This window comes from Strongylocentrotus purpuratus, unplaced genomic scaffold (assembly GCF_000002235.5).
Source record: "Strongylocentrotus purpuratus isolate Spur 01 unplaced genomic scaffold, Spur_5.0 spur5_scaffold_13, whole genome shotgun sequence".
In the NCBI taxonomy this organism is placed as follows: domain Eukaryota; kingdom Metazoa; phylum Echinodermata; class Echinoidea; order Camarodonta; family Strongylocentrotidae; genus Strongylocentrotus; species Strongylocentrotus purpuratus.
In genome coordinates this window covers 18,724,482-18,745,395 of record NW_022145598.1, presented here as the reverse complement: position 1 = coordinate 18,745,395, position 20,914 = coordinate 18,724,482, and the positions used below count along the sequence as shown (strand labels likewise).

Here is a 20,914-nt window from a genome sequence, read left to right as displayed (position 1 = left end):
TCCGTTTGGTGATTTCAGTTGATTTATTCAAACAAAGTCATTTTATTCCTAGGTTATAGCTATCTTCTCATGCATCATGGAGAGATAATAAATCACAAGCGTGATAAGATAGAACTGAATACCTTTTTGGTTATGACAGATATATTTATTGTCGCTCTATAGTTGGTTTTAAAAGTTCGACCAATAGTTCTTTAAGTTTTGAATTTTGTTTCTCCCCAAAAGCTTTGGGGAAAGCAGAAATGCATGGATATAGTTCTCTGTGACTGTGAGCCTAGTAATTAGCTCAGTTCGATTGTCATTTTTTCACTGGGTGGACCGGGGGAAGGGCGCTTTGATTGGAGGCATTCGAAATTTATTCTCTACTTCCAATGAAAAGGGAGCAATTAACCGCCTGTTTGCCGACCCCATGTCCCTGTTTAACGCCCTGATTCACTATGATCAAGATATGAAATTCTATTTTTTCTCTCTAAAGCTCAGCATCGGACAAGGAGGGGGAGGGGTGGGGTGGGGGGGGGGGCTGAATTCAGACAAGGATTAAGAGTCGAGAACGGTACTTCGAGTCGTCTTCTTTCTCTAATAATTTAATGAAACTTCAAATTTCCGCGCTTTGCGCGGGAGGGGAGGAAATTGAATTCAGATAAGGATTTAAGGGTCGAGAAAGGTACAACGAATCGTCTTCTTTGTCTAATTATACGTCAAAGCTTCCGCGCTATGCGCAGGAGGGGCGGACTGAATTCAGACAAGGATTACGAGTCGAGAAAGGTACAACGAATCATCTTTTTTCAAAGCTTCTGCGCTTCGCGCGGGAGGGGGGAAACTCCCCCTCTCTGCACCCACCCCCCCCCCCTACGCGCCGCTCTTTAAGTGATTTGCACGCTTCGCGTCAAAGACGTTTAAATATGTATATGTGCTCACTTCCGCCCCCCCCCCTTAAAATGAAATCCTGGCTATACGCGCTTGTTTTAAGGGTCATTTTGGGGGATTTTTCTCGAAATAAAGCCCATTTTTTTACAATTTTGATGCTGAATTGACCCATGTCTAGGGATTTTTTTGGGGTTAAAGATGGGACCCTTGTTAAGGAATTTTTGTGTGAAAAATGACCCAGTTAATAGAGCGGCACACCTCGTATGTCTTAATGTGTGAGTATACCCCCCCCCCCCTCCCCCATGTTAATTTTCCAGCTAAGATCTTGGGAATTAATCGCCCTCATCTAATCTAACCCTCATTTCAAAGGCTTCCACAATGGTCAAGGGTGAATCCACCGGGATTGGATGGACGCGTGTCTATGCAGGGGGTGTGGGGGGGGGGGGGGGCGGTGTCCCTCCTCTTATCTTTTGAGCCTACATCCACCACTCCATCGAAAGTCCCTTGAACCAAGATTTTCTGTTATTGCGAATTATTATTTCGCAATTTCTCGAAACTCAGCGTGGATGTATCAATAACATCGCAAATGTTACGCTTACGTGGCTGCGGAGGATGTAATTGATAGCTTCGTTCAAGTCTTTTGTTTATTGTGATTAAAATTAAAATACATTTAAAGGGAAGAATACAATCATAAGTGGATATTGAATAAAACTAAGAACTATTTTAATGTTTATGCCTGTACAAAATAGATAAGAGTTAAATTCAATTGAAAAAAAAATAATTGCTGAGTTTATAGATATTACAAACTACTGGAACAAATCTAGTTTGTGCGTCACTACGTACGTACGTGTACAAAATCGGCCATTTATGTTTTGCACGCTAAAAATCATGCAGTGACACGAATGAAACTTGTGAACAGCTGGTGAACTTGAAAACGAAAACGAACTCCTAAATGACTACGAATTTCACGAGTTTTAGGTGACGGTTGATAACCCAACATGGATGTCCAAAGCGTCGTTCCACCGCACATTACAATCCCGGTTTTAGCCGTGATTGTGCTGGTTTGTCTTGTCTTCATGTTTGGATTTCGCATGACGAGTCCGCAGCCACCGAGTTTCGATTTTGATGATGAATCCAATGACAAGAAATCAAGACGCGGCAGAAAAAGAGTGACCTCGGTATGTTTATTCATCTCTCTCAACTATAAAGCTATTGAAATTTGACGATGTGAAATGCTATTCTGTGTATAATCTAGTGTGCATTGCTCAGGTGTGTTACTGTTAAAAATGAACTCTTCAGGTGCTCTCGTTGGTCTTGATAACGTTCTTCAAACTCAAAGTTCAATTCATTGATATCAAATCTGTTCATGTCTGTCATTTTTCAGCCATCTTTCCATCAAATAAACACTTTTAAATGTTATCAAAATCAGAAATGAATATCAAATGATTGACGCAGATGTACATGGTCAAAATCGCAATCTGTTTCATGTGATGAATGTCGGGAATCTTTGTTGTGAGAGAAGTTTCTTACAAAAATTTTGGCCGTAACTCCGTCTCCGACTCTGAGAGTGTTTGAGCTCGGCTGCATTCGATCCCAGTTACTTAATTTATAGTAGGGATCGAATCATAGGATAACATTCTTTCCACTGATTATAGGAGTCTGGTACATGTAATTCTCCTGATTCCGCCCAAAGGCCAAAGTAGAAGAAAAAAGGAAAGATAGAATAGAATAGGATAGAATAGATACGCACTTACGATTGCGATACCTCAAACGGCCTAAAATTCAACCAACCCTAACCCTTAGTAAGTATGTGGCCATGAAAGTGAGGTATCACGAGTAGTAATCGCGATTGCATAACTATTCTCTTTCCAGGCTATTTTTCTATGTTAGGCAGAAACCAGAGAATTACCTAGAGTCTTTAAGATATGTATGTAAGTTGTCTGAAGAATCTGATGCTTTTATGTATGTAGTTTAAATGTTGTGACTTCATATCATCTTTGTTATTGAGATCACAGACAAAAAATACCTTAAAACTTGTAGACAAAGACAAAGTTGAGTTCTGAACTTCTGCTCATGCAATTGTACAGTATGAGCCAGAGCCAGAGCCAGAAGGGCGTTAAATCTGTAGTAAAATATTTGGGTTAATGCCCTTCTGGCTCCAAACAGGCAATATATGCATGTCTTGTGGGAAATGTAAGCCTAACCATGCAGACTTAACTTGTTTTATCTTCACAGAAGCCAGAGAAAGCAAGTACCAATGGGTCAGTACCAACACAGAAAGAGAACCGGGAGAAAGTAGCACCAGTCAAGACAGCATCTCCAAGCAGTAGCAGTAGCAATGCCTCGCCTAAGAAGGCTAAGCCGGCAGTACCTAAGATCACGACAAATAACAGTGCCGCAAAGCAGAAGAAGACCAACGAGGGTGCTGGCAAGCAGCAGCAGAAAGAGGAGCAAGAAGGAGGCAAGTATTCAGAAAAACTTCAATCCTTGACTAAACACTTTACCCTTGAGTTGACTAACCCATACCCAAACCTACATGTAACCTTAAAGCGGGATTGCACTACTTGTAGCTACTTGCGCCAGATGCGCCCTCTATACAGCCGACAATGCCTAAGTGGTACCCATTGATCCCCCATGGTCCCCTTTTTCTTATGTTAATTGAGAGCTGATTTTATGAGATAACCACCTGCCAGTGACCATGCGGGGAGGTCTAAATCCCTCCTTGCCAAACTAGTGCAAATAGGCTTTAAAGAGAAAATTCATTGATTTAAAAAACTAACTTTAATGTCATTATTGCAAAGGTGACACTTTGATTGGCCAAGGTTATCAAAAGCCAATGCTAAGACAACATTCAAAGTAATGATTATTAACAATTACAAAACGCTTAGATACAGCCCCGACATAGCACCTGAAAAGCTCTCCGGTCGCTGCTGAGATATGACGTCACATGTTGAACATGATGTGCACAAGCAGACGATGTCCCATGACATCTCACACAATTTCACTGCCTGTTTTGTCATCTTTTCTTCAGTTTTTTCTCTTACTTCAATACCCTCAGGCGAAATGTTTAATCTATTGCCTCACTCTAAACCCCGTGCATGGTATTATTTGGATGAAAAAAGCAAGGAAAAAAGAAGAAAAAGGAATCTGTCGCTTGTAAACAAAATAGGACGCCATTGTATTTTCAGCTGCATACACCGCGGCATGTTCAGCGTTTCAAGAGGGAACAAATGACGTCCATGCTATCATTCCGGAGGTTTTTTAATTTGAAAGTGTGGTTTCTTTGATTGTTCATTAACCCCTATCCTGTGTATTTACAAACAAAAGAATTTAGTTTTCAGAATGGGGGTCATATCCCTTTTTGAATGGTGTAAAATTCCATCACATTTATATACACTAAACTCATTATAATTTGAGAAATAAAAGCATTGCAATTATGTTCATTCTTTATGGGGTGTCGTCTGCTTGGGCAGGGTTGGTTCATATTGTGACGGCATTAAAACATTGTTATTTTTCCGGCGAATCTCTCGCATATACCAGATGCTATAGAGGTTGTTTTATTTGTATTTTTATAAATCACCCGATATGTAGTTGAACTAAAACTTACATGATGGCCATCTGTTAGCTTACCAGTTTCTAGTAATACGCTATTTGCCATATTTGTGATTTTCTATGAACCCGCACTTTAAAGAAGAAATACACCCTAATATTTAGTTGGTTTTAATAAATGCACAAAAATGAGAGAAAGCAGTTTAGTGGAAGTTTGAGCAAAGTCAGATTACTGTAAATCTCTGTGGATAAGACGCACCTGTGTATAAGATGCCCCCCTATTTTGGGGGCCGACTCCGCAGGGAGCAGGCTAGGTCCCTGATCAAAAACCACGCGGGGAAGGACCTTTATTTTACTGTGAGTTACAGTCGAAGGCGCTGATTTGTGCTTGTGAACTTGTCACAAATAATAACTATTACTGACCTGTTCCTCTCATTTTTCTGCTTCTCTCGTTTTTCTGCTTCTATTAAAACCAACTTAATATCAAGGTGGACTTCCCTTGGACTGTAATTGGCCCAGGAGCATATACATGTAAAGTGTAGGATCACCCGGACTACGATTTATGGCGATAGAGCCATTTATGTCATAATTGGGTATTGGGTAGATTGAGATGCACGTCAGCAAAAGTATTTTACTTTCACAGAACAATCATGGAGGTATAAAGAATTTGGAACATACAGGACAGATTGAGAGGAACAGGACTTTTAGTGGAGTAGAGGAAGAAGAATCAGGCTTTATCTTATGCATTTAAAATTTGGTTTCCCCTAAAAAAAATATAAAAAATTGGGTATCCGTCAAGGGGCCAACATTAAGTGATGTGGATTTAAAAAAAAGGGTTGGGTGTCTTCGTAATAGCATGTGGGGTGGAAAATGGTACTCATGGTTCTTTACAATGCCGGGTAGCAGCAGTGTTGATGCTAAAGTAAATTTATCATGAAATGATCACAAATTACAAACTAGTATGATGGAATGTACTTCTCATCTCTCATATCCAGATGTGGTTAAAATCATCCCATGCTGTTGTTCAGTCATTTGCTTCTAAGATTAAATTGTAGCCCTTAAATGCTGTATTTTGTTAATGATAATGATGAATAATGATAAGAAGACATTAATGGTAAAAATAATGATATTAAATATGGTATAAAAATAATTCACCTAGTCAACAATGCTGTAAGTCTGTAACCCTGTTTTGCCTTTTATGATATAGAGCTAAAGCTGGGCTCAACATTAACATGTCACAGGACTCTTGGACACAAGGGTGTCTAAAATCTCAGTCAAGAACCTCAAAATGTTATATCGGTCTCAACTCTTATGCATACAAACTCTAGAATTAGATCCAGATGCCCTTCAGAAACGAAGCCCTGGCTATAGGTGTTTGTTTTTGTTTTATTCTTATTTTCAATTTTTATATTTGATATTCTATTTTTGGTACCAGGCTAAATCTTGAAAATTTATAAGTGCTAACAGCAAAAATCTGAGGCCTCCCAGTATTTCAGTTCTTGCTGTTTCTTTTAATCTTGACTGAGTTTGAAATTGAGGAAAGTTATGTCTAGGGCTGTGTGTATAGTATTACCCAGTGTTGAAAAAAGGAAGAAGGAAAAAACAGACAATGTACAAAGCCAGCTTGTGCTTCAAAGCAGACCTTTCTGAATCCCGTGCAGGAAGTGAGATTTGTCTTTGTTGATCAATATTTACAATCAATTCATGAAGTATTGCATTGCTGCTTTCCAGTTTCCATTCCAATTTTAACAAGTGAAACAAGTCTACGCAGTCTAATCTTGAAAAATAAAGCTATCAGTCAGGTGGTTTTGATTGATCAATTCTAAGTTGCTTTATCACCACACAATTTATAATTAACACAAATCGAGTTGAATTTACACTTGTAATAGATAAGTAGATGTGTTGCACAGTATTTCTTTTTGTTGTATTTATTGATGTTGATCCATATTGAATTAATTTTTTTCACAGTCATAGTTACATGTAACAGAGTAAATGATAGACGAAAAAAAATCAATAATGTTTCAAGATGGTGTTTGGGATATGTGAAGAATAGGTCTATATAGAGAAAAAAAATACAATTGTCTTGTATAGTCATTGCAGGGCTTGACTTTACCAGCCCCCCTCCCCCCTCCGAGACACAGTGGTGCCCCTAATCTAAGTCCATCCCCTCAATTTCACATTTTTAACAAGGTGCACTGCCAACACATACAGGCTCTACAATGTACATATTAACTTAGAATCCCCATTACTGGTCTCTTTTGGACAAATCACTTGAGTTACAACAAGTATGTTTATGTTATCATGGTTGGTATGTGGGTGGAGAGATTCCAAGGCGGTATTTCACGTGAAAGTTTCCTGGAAAATCTGAGTCATCAGATTCTCCACAGGGCATCAATATTCTCCAACAGTTTTCTGTTTGTATTTAATCTGAAGCTAATAAGATGTACATAGTTAGTTGCTTTGATGTTTAGGACTTTGTTCAAAGAGTTGAAAATTACTGATGAATGAGGAGGAGAAATTGAGAATGATTGAATTTGAGCTCTACCCATGAGGTCTTCATTTGATAAAGTAAATTTCATACATATCAGAATTCAAGAATTCAGTTACAGTTACCTCCATGAGTGCCTCATATATAAAATGTTCATTTTATTCAATGAAAGTACATATCACTGATGTCTAGTGTTTTATGCTATAAAAGTACACATACTGTACATGCACCTTACGTGTAGATTGGGGCATTTGGGTTTTGAATTGGGTGAGTGTATATTAAAGATCTATTTCAATTAGTTGTAGTTGACATCCTTCAAGAAATACTATGACAATGATGGCAGTTCACAGCTACTATTTACTAAGTATTTTGATATTGAAGAAATTAAAAAAAAAAAATAACAGATTAACATGAACACCCATGTCATTTTTTTTCTTCTCAGAAGAAGTAAATCACATATAAATGCCTCAAATATTTTCAAGAAATACTATGACAATGATGACAGTTCACAGTTACTAAGTATTTTGATATTGCAAAAAAAAACAACCCCAAAACAGATTAACATGAACACACATGTCATTTTTTTTTCTTCTCAGAAGAAGTAAATCACATATAAATGCCTCAAATATTTTTTACATACATGTAATGTAGTCCAATATAATATTTTGCTTTGAACCTTAAGTAATTTATGTTCAGTTTTTCTATGATTGTTACGCAGAATAGTTGCATACATGACGTATGTATGTTAAGCAGCAATTTCGTACTCCTGGTGACAATTACTTTTGCACATGATGTTAACATTCCAATGATAATATACTTGGCTACAGGTGAAGGGTGGATCACCCCCATTTCCAAGAAGGAGCGCAAGCAGAACAAGCAGAATGCAGGCCACAAAGAGGTCACCAGTCAAGGCCCAGCTAGGCTCTCCCCCAGGCCTTACAAGATGACGGCCTCATGGGACAGTGCACAGAGCAGCCCCAAAGCCACCGAGCAAGCGGCTGTTGGAGAGTCTAATATGACTGCAGAGGTGGGTGTTGCCAAACAGAAACAGCAAGAGATCGAGAGTGAAAGGAATGGGAATGAAGATGTGATTAGATAGACCGTTGGAAATGTCTTCATGTGGTTCTGGTAGTTTTGTTTATTTGATGGAGATGAAAATATTTATTTGAAGGAGAAGGGTTTGTGACGTAGGGCCAGAGGGTAGAAGCAATGGGGGGGGGGGGGGGGGTTATGAAGCCCCGCCCCCCTCCCTCCGGGTAGAAGAAACCCTCACACAGATCTTTACTCACAGTTCACCAATGGCAAAGCTAACCAGGCAAATATTTGTGTCATCTTAGAGCCATATTCAGATTTTGAAGTTTTTTGCTTTTATTCCACTGTCTCCAAATGTGATATTGGGATATTTCACATTACTTGACTGTTGTATGATGTGATGATATGTTTGTAATATTTCGTCAGCAGAATGCTGCCACCCAGACTGAAGAAGAGACAAAATCCGTAGAAAAAGTTGAAGCGAAGAAAGCTCCCGAGACTGAAGAAGAAGAGACAAAATCTGTGGAAAAGGTCGAAGAGAAGAAAACTCCCGAGATTGAAGAGCAGACGAAATCTGAGGAAAAGGTAGAAGCGAAGAAAGCTCCGGAGACTCTAGCTGCCGCCCCTCCTGCGGCAGTGGAGTCACCTTCCACCACCAGTAGCAAAAGCTCGAGAAAGAAAAAGAAAGCAGCAGCAGCTGCAGCTGCCCTCGCCGACTTTGCATCCACGATACCGTCCGAGAAGCCCGAGGAACCGAGCGTGGCCACTGACGGTGCACAGGAGGTACCGAGTGAGAGTGCAGTGGAACCGACAGAAAGTGGGGATGCGCCGATGGAGCCTGAGGGCAAGGCCGAGGAGGTAGAGGAGGAGTTCACAGTCACAAAGTCAAAGAAGAGCAAAAAGAAAAAGGGCAAGGTATGACACGAAATAATAATATACCATACTTATATTAATAATATACCATACTTATATTAATAATATACCATACTTATATAGCGCATATCACAATATGTCTCTATGCGCTATAAGAAAGAGTGAGAAGGAAAGGTGGATAGAGTAACATAAGGAGAGTGAGGTATGCCCAACATACGTCCTCTCGTTAACATTGGAAAGCATTTTTGAAAAGAAATGTTTTAAGACGCGTCTTAAAGTTGTCAACAGTACCACAATTTTTTTAGATTTTCTGGTAGTTTATTCCATGAGAGCTGATCCATTTATCTACGCATTAAAGCTATTACAGAGTTTTAGTATGGGGTCATGAATTTGGTTCAAATGAACATATTGGAAGCATACGATCCTACAATATTCAGTGATCGTTGTCGCGGTTGAAATTGAGTCTAAAGTTAGGAAATTGTAAATAATAAACTCTTTATGTTGTAAAGCTCCCTCTCAAGGTCAAGATATTAATTAAGCCATAAAACAATGTTTCTTGACTGATTCTTCAACCGATTGGCAATTTCTGTTTGGAAATTATATATCACAACTACATATTCTGAGATTTTCATGGTCACAGCTACAATTGTATGGCCGCAAGCGCTATTTAAAATTTATTCAATTTTACTCGAAAGCAGGAGTGTTTTAGGGGCTAAATTTTCTAGTGCTTATAATACATCCACAGGGGCATCCAAATATATCAAAATTTTAAAGAATCACTATCCAGCCAATTGTCAGAATTTTCCAAAACTTTGTATTACCTTTAAGAAATGTATCTATTATTCCTGATAAGAAGAGTATATGTTTCAAAATTGACGCTGTGGTTATCTAAATTGTTATCTCAAGAACATTAAAAAATATTATTTTCTATTGATACATATCTCTGTCCAGTTTCATAGACCTAGGTTTTAGGTTTCCTTTTTTTTCTTCTCAATAAGTATTGATTTCATATCCTGTTGGTAGGCTAATATTGTTATTTAACAAATTAAGTTGTTTGGTCAATGTATCTGCTATTATAGTCACAATAAAAGGGAAATTGGAATTGGAAAAACCATATTGACATTATGCAGGATATACATGTAAAGTGTTTTAGAATAATGTTAACTCATATGTTGATATAGAGGAAAAGGAAATGATACTAAAAGAGCAAAGGATAATTTACACCAAAGAGGAAGTCCACCCTGATATTAAGTTGGTTTTAATAGAAGCCTAAAATTGAGAAAAACCGGTCAGTGAAAAAAGACGTTAAGTTTAAAACACGGTTGCGTTCAAGCGATTTTTCGTCGGTCATACAAATAAACATGTTAAAAATGCAAACATAAAATTGTGAAAAAGATGCGTTTTGTATCGTGATTCTGCAGAATCACGGTCGCTAAAAATTGCTCGAACGAATGGAGATCTCAATCATGATTCTATAGCATCATTATGATGGCCTGCTTCCGGTTTGACCGACAATCGACTGTAAACACAGACAGAAAGCACGCTGCGAAGTTGACCTATACTTCCTGGGTCAAAATGCACAGTGTGATGAGCAGTGGCTGGGCTTGAAATGAGCGAGAATCAGCGTTGATGAAAATTTGCTTGATAACCATGTAACCATATTTTTTAACGGCGTTTTGATTTGTGATTCATGTTTGTTATTCTAGCTTCAAAAAATCGCTTGAAGTCACCAAGCTATGCCTATCCCAGAGTGGAAATGGGTTCTTGAAATTAACATCCGGGCATTTGGGGTATTGACGATAGCAAGAATTTGCCAGTGAGCCTTGTCAGCCAGCCCTTTGCCACAACTACACTGTAGTTGCTCTCGAATGTCTGCAGTTCTGATGTAATTCTTATATGGTTTGCCAATCTGTAAAGCATATCCAAGTACTTACTATTACCATCATTACAAATGTGAATTCATCTTCTTCCAAATTTCCCATAGGCCCAGACTCCAGCATCAGCTCCGGCAAGCCCTGCACCAGCACTGCCCTCCAATTTGCCAGAGGTCCCTGCCAGCCAGCCCCTTGCCACCACACCCAGTGCCAAACCCGCTAGCCCAGTCAAGGAAAAGCAAGGTAAGAGCAGGTTTCAGTGAAAATAGGTATGGTTGTGATGGGGTTAGGTTATGTCTAGATCACATTTGCCCAGCGGCCGTGGGGTCAAAAATATCCACGGCCAATAGCAATTATAGGGCTGCTGCAGCATTCCCACGGTCACATACTGTAGCAGTCACAAATGTTAGGGTAGCCGCACGGCGTATTTCAAATTTGTGGAGACACAAAACCTGTGGCTGCCGTACGGTCTTTGAAGTGATGATGCACGGTCGCCTTAGGCCGTCCCTGCGGTGGCCATAGGTGTTTGACAAATACCAAGGCAGACGCAAGGTAGCCGCAAGGCCTCCGTACGCCCTACATACGGTCGTCATGGAACCGCTATAGGGCATGGCTAAGGTGTGTCTAATTGTCCAATTGCTACGGCGACTTAATGCCAACTTAATATCAGAATGGACTTCCCTTTTAAGTGCAAGCTAGGCTTTGGATGTATAAGACCAAGACACCACACCTGCTGAGGTGTCTTGGTCTAGTGGATATGTCACTGGACTGTGAATCACATGGTTCACGGTTCAAGTCCCCCCCCCCCCCCCTCCCCTTCCATGGCATTAATGTCCTTTGTCAAAATAATAATCTGCATTTGCCACACTTGACCCAGGTGAGGTAAATGGGTACCTGGCAGGAATTGATTCCTTGAAATGCTAGAGCACCATAATGGCAGCCGTACTAAAGCCGGGGTAATAATTGTGGAGCGCCAGGAGTGTCACGTCTGACAGACATGAACGGGATACGAGAACCCACTATTTTAAATAGCCTTAGATTCTATGTTATGTAGAATATCATTTCTTGAAATATTCAATATTACCTTACAAACTATTTTACTCGTTGGTATCATTTATTTTTGGAAATAATTGAGAGATGTGCTCAGAGTTTTAAAATTTGCACAAGTATTAGTATTTGACTTAGCATTTTGCTATGATTTTCCACTTAGCCAAAGTTGCTCCTGGGCTGGAAGGCTCTCCAGGGAGTGGGGAATGTGCATACATTGTGTGCAGGCAAGCTTAAAGCTAATACAAAGTTTTGGTATGGGGTCATGAATTTGGTTCAAATGAACATATTTGAAGCATATGCGATCCTACAATATTCAGTTATCATTGTCTCGGTTGAAATAGAGTCTAAAGTGATGAAATTGTAAATAATAAACTCTTTATGTTGTATAGCTCCTTCTCAAGGTCAAGATATCACTTAAGCTATGAAACAATGCTTCTTGACTAAAATTGACCGATTAGCTATTCCCGTTTGGAAATTATATATCACAACTACATATTCTGAGATTTTCATGTTCGCAGCTACCATTATATGGCCGTAGGCGCTATTAGAAATTAATCAAAATTTACCGGGAGCACCGGTAAATTTTTATATTCAATTTTTCTCGAAAGCAGAAGTGTTTCAGGGGCTTAACTTTTATAGTGCTTATAATACATCCACAGGGGCATCCAAATATACCAAAATTGTAAAGAACCACTATTCACCCAATTTTCCAAATTTCCATAAAAAATTGGATTACCTATAAGGATAAAGTTGAGTTTTGGTCGTGTGATTGCATTGTGAAAGATATGTTGTGGAATCGATCAGAAGAGGTTGATCATCTAGCATATAAATATTGGTGTGTACCACAAGGTTCTGGAATCATCAAAATGATAAGAAATTTGGCCCAGCTTTGGTAAAGTTACAAGCACTGTACACAGAAAGATGCATATGTGACTACATGAACATGTGGCATAAAAATCCGCCCCAATTTTTATGATGTTATATGCCATATATGATTTATACAAAATTAAGGCATTTGAAGAGCCATGCTTTTCAGGAAACATTTTTTATCTGATGTTCTTCCACACTTGCATAATACAATGATAACGCTCACAAATTATTTGTCAACTCTTCCCAGAACTCAACCTTCTCTTTAATTTGAGGATTAGGGTAATTGTATACCGGTATCTGTAAAGGGTAATAGATACACAAAACACTCTTTATACCCATTAAATGACTGTTATTATAATACATACATATCAGGATGTCATTTTTTATTTCCGCTAGGAACGCCTAAGAAGTCTCCAAAGAAATCTGCCAAGAAATCAGCAACAAAAGTAGTTCCTGTGGAACCGATAAAAAGCAGCAAACCCAATATAGCATCTAGTGGTAAGTAGGATAGTTTCACTTATTAGCACTTGGTTCTTAAAGGGATTGGGTATCTTTGCCTCAGATTCTAGACTAAATCCTGGATTTAACTCATGCTGCAATCATAATTATAACCCTTTAGGTCAAACAGGAATCCCATGACTTTTACAAGCCGATTGCCTGTCTGATTATCAAGATATTTATGATTGGAATTGGAATTGTCAAAAACTGTTCGCCAAAGGGTTTTGAAGAGTTTTTTTTATAACACTTCAGTCTCTCATGAAAAATGAGTATGGTAAAACCAGTCACTTAATAATTACTTTTTTGAAGCACTTCACAATCAGTCTGAAGCGCAATTTTTTAAGGGCTTCAATATTACACCATATCACAGAAACTGATAACATGTAGGGCCATGCATCTCAGATTTGTAAAACTTTAAACATTGTTAAACAATGCCTTTAAAGGAAACCATTCAATGAAAAAGAAAATACTTTGCTCTCTATATGTAGAGGTGTTATGGTCTCGCAGTCTAATCAAGGAATTCCAGAGCATGGGTGTCTAGTTGAAGAGAGTGAAAAGTTTTGCAATTTGAATTATCACAAAGCTTTAATCCATTTGCAATTTGACTACTCCTATTTTAAATGAATTCAATATCTACATGAAATTGCCTAAACAAAGGCGCTGGTGTAAATGAAGAAATATACAACTATGCAATGTGTACAAATGTAATTGCGCATTTGAATTATCAAGGTCCACATTTCGAGGGGTCAGTGACACAAAGACTTAACTCTATTTTGGCCATTTTAAGAAAAAGTGGTACATGTTTCACTGAGCAGTTGGGCCTTAAGAAGTTAAGTCTATGTTTCACTAGCCATTGACTTCAATAGGGTATTGGGTGGAGTTACAATTAACTCTTTGTGTTTCCTGGAACGCCCACATTTTTCTGAACATTTTGATATCAAATACTCGTTTTGGCAAAATATGGAGTTACGTCTTTATGTCACTGAACTCTCGATATGACCTTCCACCTTTGACCTCTCCTTACCTGCGTGTCATACAGGTGCACCATCGGAGCCTGATACTAAAGCGCCGTCAGAGCCCAAGACAAAAGCACCAGTAGCAGTAGAAACAGTAGAAGAGAGACTGGCTCCCAAACCCATCTCTAGTCCAGAGCCAGCAAGCACAGCCACACCAGCCAGTGCTGAGGCAAAATCAGAGGAGAGGAAAGAAGGAGCAACAGGCGGGGAAACTGGAGGTAAGATACATGCAGTTGATAACTAAATTATTCATACCCCTTGTAAATTTGATGTTTTTTTTGTTTTTTTCGTAACTCGAGAATGAAAGGTGGATTTGTTCAATTAGGGCCTTTGTTGAATACATTTAGATGTAAGATTTGCTATGTTTTTTTGTTTTTTTAATCTTTTAAAAAAAGATTTGCGATGTTACATCATCAAGAAACACAAATTGGGACAAATAATTTTTTCACATACTTAAAAATAAATAAATAACAAAACTGGGTAAGGGTTTGAATAATTTAGATGTTAAATACTATGTATATCACCTATGTGATACCCAAGTGTATCACGGAAATAGAAATAATTGGATTAAAAAGGTAGCAGAGATGTTTGAACTGTAGTAACAGGCTTCAGCTCTTGTGCAACATTACAGTTACTAAAGCACCTTGGATAACTATTCACCCCCCCCCACCACCTGTTCTGACGAGCCCCCCTCCCCCGTGAGAACTACCCCCCAGAGAAACAGAATAAACTACCCCTTCAGAGAAAATTACCCCTGGACAACCCCCCCCCCCCACACACACAGACAAAGGTAATACTGTGTCACTGCAATCATTAGTATCTACTTAATTAGTTTTGTTTTGGTCTAAACACTCTTTTCACTCTGCTCAAGTGGCATTACTTGAACTCATGTATCGAATGAAGCATTTCTCACTTGTCTTTGTTCCATTTTGCAATGCATCAATTTTTTCTTTTCTTCAGATGCCTGGGTAGAAGCCAAGCCGGTCAAGAAGAAGAAGAAGGTCAGAAAGGATGTCTGACCTTTGACCTTTCATCTCTGTGAGGCCCTTGACCTCTGTGTGCCTTTTAAAGAGACCTCTGTACCTGGGTCGTGCCTTTCAGATGGCAGAGAAACCAACAGAGCTGTGCAAGGATATGGGAGACAGCAGTGGATAAAATGACTTTGACCTATGACCTTCATTATGACAACCAGCACAATTTCCAAATTTTTGAAAATACCCCTGCAATTGAACAGCGCTCAACTTGTGTAACCAGAATTTAAATTCCAAAGTGGTAATGGCAGAGCTGAACAAGGATATGAGAGACAGCAGTGGATAACATGACCTTTGACCTTTGAAGTAAGACAACTGGTACAATTTCCAGTGTAAAAGAATGCAGCCATCAAACTGAGATAGCGAAGTATATTAACATTATGTGACAAATCAGAAATTTGATTGAAATGTGGTGATGGCAGAGCAATCCACCAAATGAGACAGCAGTGGATAACATGACCTTCGACCTATGACCTATGATCTACAAGTATGACAACCAGCACAATTTCCATTCTTAAAAGAATGAACAAACGTGGAGGCGTAGTAGAATTGTAAAACAGAGTAGAAAATTCCAAAGTGGTTTCCGAAATTCACAGAGGAGTGCAAGGATCTATCCGTAGGAGACAACAGCAGACAGTGAATACTGAATAGCACATCACATGACCTTAAAGAATGCTGCAGGCTGAAAAATTTCCATTCTTAAATTAATCCTGCAATTGAACAAAGTTTGATGTTTTTTTTATAAAGGGTCATTCCTCATACTTTGGGTCTACCAAATGATCTCCCAGAACTCATAAATCTTTAGTCTTTTTAACTTTTTAACACTTTCAGTGATGGTTGAGGTCAAACTTAGCTCATTTAAAACACCTGTAATATATTATTTGTCACGAGAGAACAATACACCAACATAACAATATACTGGTAGGATAAGTTTCTGACCACTTATGCGGTCAATTAATGTGACCGCACAAGTGGTCAAGAATGGAAGTGGTCGAAGGTTATATTAGAATCTACCAGTATCTTAGTGTCGAGTCAGGTTTCGATTGCAGTTTTCAGTTGTTATATGACAAATGACTGCTAGTATTTGAAATGAATACCGTGTAACACGATGCTTTCGCGAATTGTGAAGGACAGTCATTTTGGGGCTAAAAGCTTTTGGAAATCGCAGAAATTTAGTATTATAATCATTGATGATTCAATTATTTTATGGTATGAATGTTTTTCGAATCTGAAGTAATCATAAACATGTGAAAGATTTGGTTTGATGATATTTATCGTAATGTGTGTATGTCAGATACACCTTCACACATGAACATTTGTGAAGTGTTACTGGAAGTTTGTGGTAGTTTTCAATCGTAACGGATTAAAAATAAAGAAGCAAAAGCCTGTTGTGAAATCATACTTCAAAATTTATTGGATGATACTAAACATTGACGCTTAATTGTACACTAATTTTTAATCCATGCAATTTACCAAAATTGACACATCACTTAAATTAACACTTTTCATACTGCAGAAGTAGGAATTTATAAATGTAGAAATGTTACTCAATGTAATGGTAAATTATCAATTCAGAAATAACCTCTATGAGAGTGCAAATCTTGATGTCTTTGGAGGAACAAAAAGATTTTTTCGCTCTGTATGTATAACAGAAGGCACGTTGCAGCTCATTTTTAAAGATAAAAAACCCAATAACTGTGATTTGAGTTATGTAGCTTGTTGAAGCATGGTTATGGTCGTACAATAAAACGAAAGAGTTTCTTTTAAATAGATGTTTTCAGAGCTTCATAGGTCATACTGGTTCCAGTTTCCTCTCTGGCCCTTGATAATGCTAGGCTGATCGATCAGTTTTGGTGTTGTGTTTGTGGCATTAAAAAGCTTTGAATCCTGCCTCTGTTGCTAACTGCAGACCCTGTTGAAATTTGACCTTTGACCTTCGCCACTGGTATGTCTAAGCACGTGAAAAGGTACATGTCATGGTATTTGTGAATAAAATGCCAAAATATGAGAGTTGTGTATAAAAATAGTATTGTATTTCCAAAAAAAAATGTCACATTCTTTGAATTATTCTCCTGAATTGTACATTGAGTAGACAAGTACAGAGGTATATTTTTTCTCTCCATTTTTAGAAGAGTTAAATGAATTGCATTATTTTGTTTTGATGTGGACTCACTTTAGAGGTATTTTTGATTGAATTTTATTTGATATCATTCCAGCCTGTCTAGGACATTTGTTCAATGTATTATCAACTGAGCATCAGTAACATAGTCTATAACATACCTACGTGTACCTATTGATGTTTAAAGTGTACTGTTTTGTCTTGAAAAGGGGGGGAACTCCATATTTTTTCCACACGTAAGTAAAAATGAACAGCTCAAAATAACGTCGACCTCTGCTACTGTGGTAGCCGATCAGAAAGCATAAAAAGAAAAGTTGAACTTGTTATCAATGACAAGTTGCAATAACTGTTATAAGCTACTGAATGTTCATTAGACCTTGCAAAATTTCTGAGATTAAAAAAGAGGGCAAATATATATTTTACAAAATGAGTGCATTTTATCTCTCAGAAGTACATTGTGTGGGTCCAGTTGTATAGCAGCTTAGATATCATATCCAAAGATTTTCACTCCTGCCAACTTCAAAATACTTTATCTTGGTGAAATTTGGAGAGGATGAATATATTTTATTCCAATTTATAGCATTCTATTTCCAACATATACATGGTATGGGTCCTGTGGGATGTTTCACAAAGATCCTAAGTTGAACTTATCTCTAAGTTGGACTTAACAATTATGGAAAGCTGTTAGCATCTATGAAAATATTTTGTAAAAGTTATTTTTAAAGGCATAAATTGTTTAAATCATTCATATTTTCTATTATCAAGGAGATTTCATGTTCTTGATGTGGAATTTTTAAAAAGTCTAAAATATTTCGCTTTTGAATATATTTTATTTTAAGGTTACAAATGGCTCTCCATAATTTTGAAGTCCAACTTAGAGTTAAGTTTGACTTAGGATCTTTGTAAAACACCTCCCAGTTTAGGTAGTTTTGGTGCCATCTTCAAAAAGTATTCCACTTTCCTAGGCAGTATTATAAACATCAAACTTCCAGAATGTTCTCATCCAGAGAGCTCATGCAAAGCCTGAGTTACTTCAGGGACATACACTATGAATATGACGGACAAAGAAAGCGGACAAAATATACAGTTCCTCATTCTACCCTCAACAATTGCTGTGGTAGACAAAGGAACATCCCTTTACTGCTATTATGTAAAAATGTGTAGAACAGGTGAATTTGTATGTGACACCTGTTCTACACATTTTTACATAATAGCAGTGAAGGGATGTTCCTTTGTCTACCTGAGGAACTGTATATTTTGTCCGCTTTCTTTGTCCGTCATGTTCATAGTGATACCTCCTCTAAATATAGATCTGTAATGAAGAGCCGTGAGCGCCCTCTTTTGGTGGAAATGAAGAATATATTTTTCTCATTTTTTTCCTCCAAACTTGCAAGCTGTAGGTTTACAGTTCAACAGTATTAATACTTGCAAAGATATATTCAGAATTTCAACTTCTAATTGTTAAAATTCAGCAGCAAAAAAAAAAGATATGCATATCCAAATATTATTCCATAAACTAATATACCAGAGGGAAAAATGAGAAATCTTTGTTTCATGATGAACTATTTTTTTTCCAGAAATTATACAAGAAACTATGATATGATTTTCAAACCACTAGATATTTCAGAACATTTTCCTTTGGAAGCATCTCAAATTCTCCTTTATAGGAAATGGTATTGCATAAATATTTTGAATTTTCTTTGCTCTTGTAGATAGATACTTCAACATTTTTTATGAGTTGTTACGTAATAGTTTGTGAGAATAATGAAACACAAGAAATTAACATTTTATGCCACATGGTCAAACTTGTTTTTTCACCTTGTGGAAATTACCTATGATCATATCATAGCTTGCATTTTCATTAGAGCTAGTAGAGACTGGTACTAAACAACATCTCAAATTGACTTTATTACTGGTGTATATTGTACATAAGATCAGTTTGTAAATAGAGATGTGATGACAGTCTCTTCATGTTGTCAAGAAACAGTAGGTCGGTAGAGTAGGATAATATTCTTTTTTTTTTAGTACAACTCGTTGCATAATACTGGTACAATAGATGTGTGCTACTATCTTTAATCATCAAATTTTATTTTGAAGCTCAAACATTGACATGTGTAGAAAATCAGGAAACTTTTTTTTTATAGACACTTTGCAAGAGCGTCCAGTGACAGAATAATTATTTGCAGTCTTCATTTTGTTCACTTTAGTCAAAGGAGACTGTATTCAGCTGACTTAAATCAGACACATTTGCAAAATCAAAATTGAACAAACAGGCAATGTCGGCCTATAATGCTGCAAGAAGTTCTTCTAAATTTTCCAAACGTCCCGTTCTGATAAATGCAGCATTTTTTCAGCATGAAAGTATCGGGAATCTCAACAATTCATAAAAATTAATGAAAGTTTTATAAGATGATTTTGGCCAGAGTTATCTTTCTATGCTTCTATTATAAGTACTTTGAAAGCAAAGAAAAAAATCTAATGCACTATATAATTATCAGTTTTAAAAATTGTCTAATTTATAATTTCAAGCATATTAGTATCGGTTTAGCCTCAATTCTATTTCAACAGTACCTTTATGAAATATTTTTCTTTTACCTAGGTATAATATAGTATAATATATTGACTTAGACTTATTACCTCAACTTTTACGCTATCATTCCATCTTATGGAGACCATATAGAGCATATTTTTCTGAGGTGTGTTCCATTTGTCACTTCAAGTTCTTTTGTTGTTTTTTGTTTAAACAGTAGACTATAGTGGTATCATGCGCTGTATTGGGTAGATAACGTGCTTGCAAAGATTTTCGTAAAATCATCTTGGCATAATGTCAATGAATAGCCTAGAAATCGTAAGGATTACGTTGTAGTAATTTTCACACACATCTAAAGGTGATAAATGTGATTTTCTGTCATCTTGTTTCATGTACCTTTTGAGAGGAAATGGATAAATTGATTGATTAATTGAAACGATTGTTGCATGCCCGACGAAAGGGCCTGAATGTATGCATGGTCAGCAGATGTACATTTCTTTAAAACTAAATACACATTTTTAAAGTTTTGACATTTCTATTTGTATATCCACAAAATACATTTCAGTTTCTAGGTTATCATCTTCTTCAATAGTGATAGGTCATGGCTTCTCTATGTTATTTCTAACTTCTCTTGTTACAAAAACTTTAGAAAAATTGAATAAATGTGACTACATCTATTTTTGGTTTATTTTTGTGTGAGATGATGTCACAATGTGAACAAAATCTGAAGGTCACCTCGAGATTGTATCAAGAACTTGAATTTGAAATCTCTTGAAGAAAAAAAAATGCATATCGAGTGCACTATACCATGTTACAATGTACAGTTTATTCAACCTTACCATGAAATGCCAAATACACATATTTAGTGTTTGTTTGTTTCTTGTTTGCTTTTACTTTGGGGTTGGGGAGTTGTAGAAGCTATGTAACCCTATGTTCACAAAATTGTACATGTGCATGTCAAACATATTTTGTAATCTTTTGGGACTATTTCCCCCCAATTTTTCAACAAATACATGGTCTCTTACTCTAAGAGAATACATATCCTTACAAAAAGGCAAAAAAAAAAGAGCAACTTTGAGGGCTGTGGGCTATTTTAGTCAGGGAAGGAGAAGGGATGTGC

The 20,914-nt window shown here is 37.3% G+C and overlaps 1 protein-coding gene across 2 annotated transcripts; it reads left to right on the top strand.

The window, feature by feature from the left end:
- Positions 1 to 1,698: 1,698 nt before the first annotated feature.
- Positions 1,699 to 16,341, top strand: LOC574688 (proteoglycan 4). Of its 2 annotated transcripts, none has more exons than XM_030983082.1 (8): positions 1,699 to 2,042; positions 3,100 to 3,325; positions 7,729 to 7,928; positions 8,360 to 8,848; positions 10,791 to 10,923; positions 12,997 to 13,098; positions 14,138 to 14,332; positions 15,075 to 16,341. In XM_030983082.1, the coding sequence occupies exons 1-8, from the start codon at positions 1,863 to 1,865 to the stop codon at positions 15,131 to 15,133; spliced, it is 1,584 nt and encodes a 527-aa protein (XP_030838942.1). In that variant the 5' UTR covers positions 1,699 to 1,862; the 3' UTR covers positions 15,134 to 16,341. The 2 variants fall into 2 exon arrangements, with proteins under 2 accessions (XP_030838942.1, XP_030838943.1); XM_030983083.1 differs by having other exon boundaries at positions 8,363 to 8,848; positions 15,075 to 16,340.
- Positions 16,342 to 20,914: the final 4,573 nt, after the last annotated feature.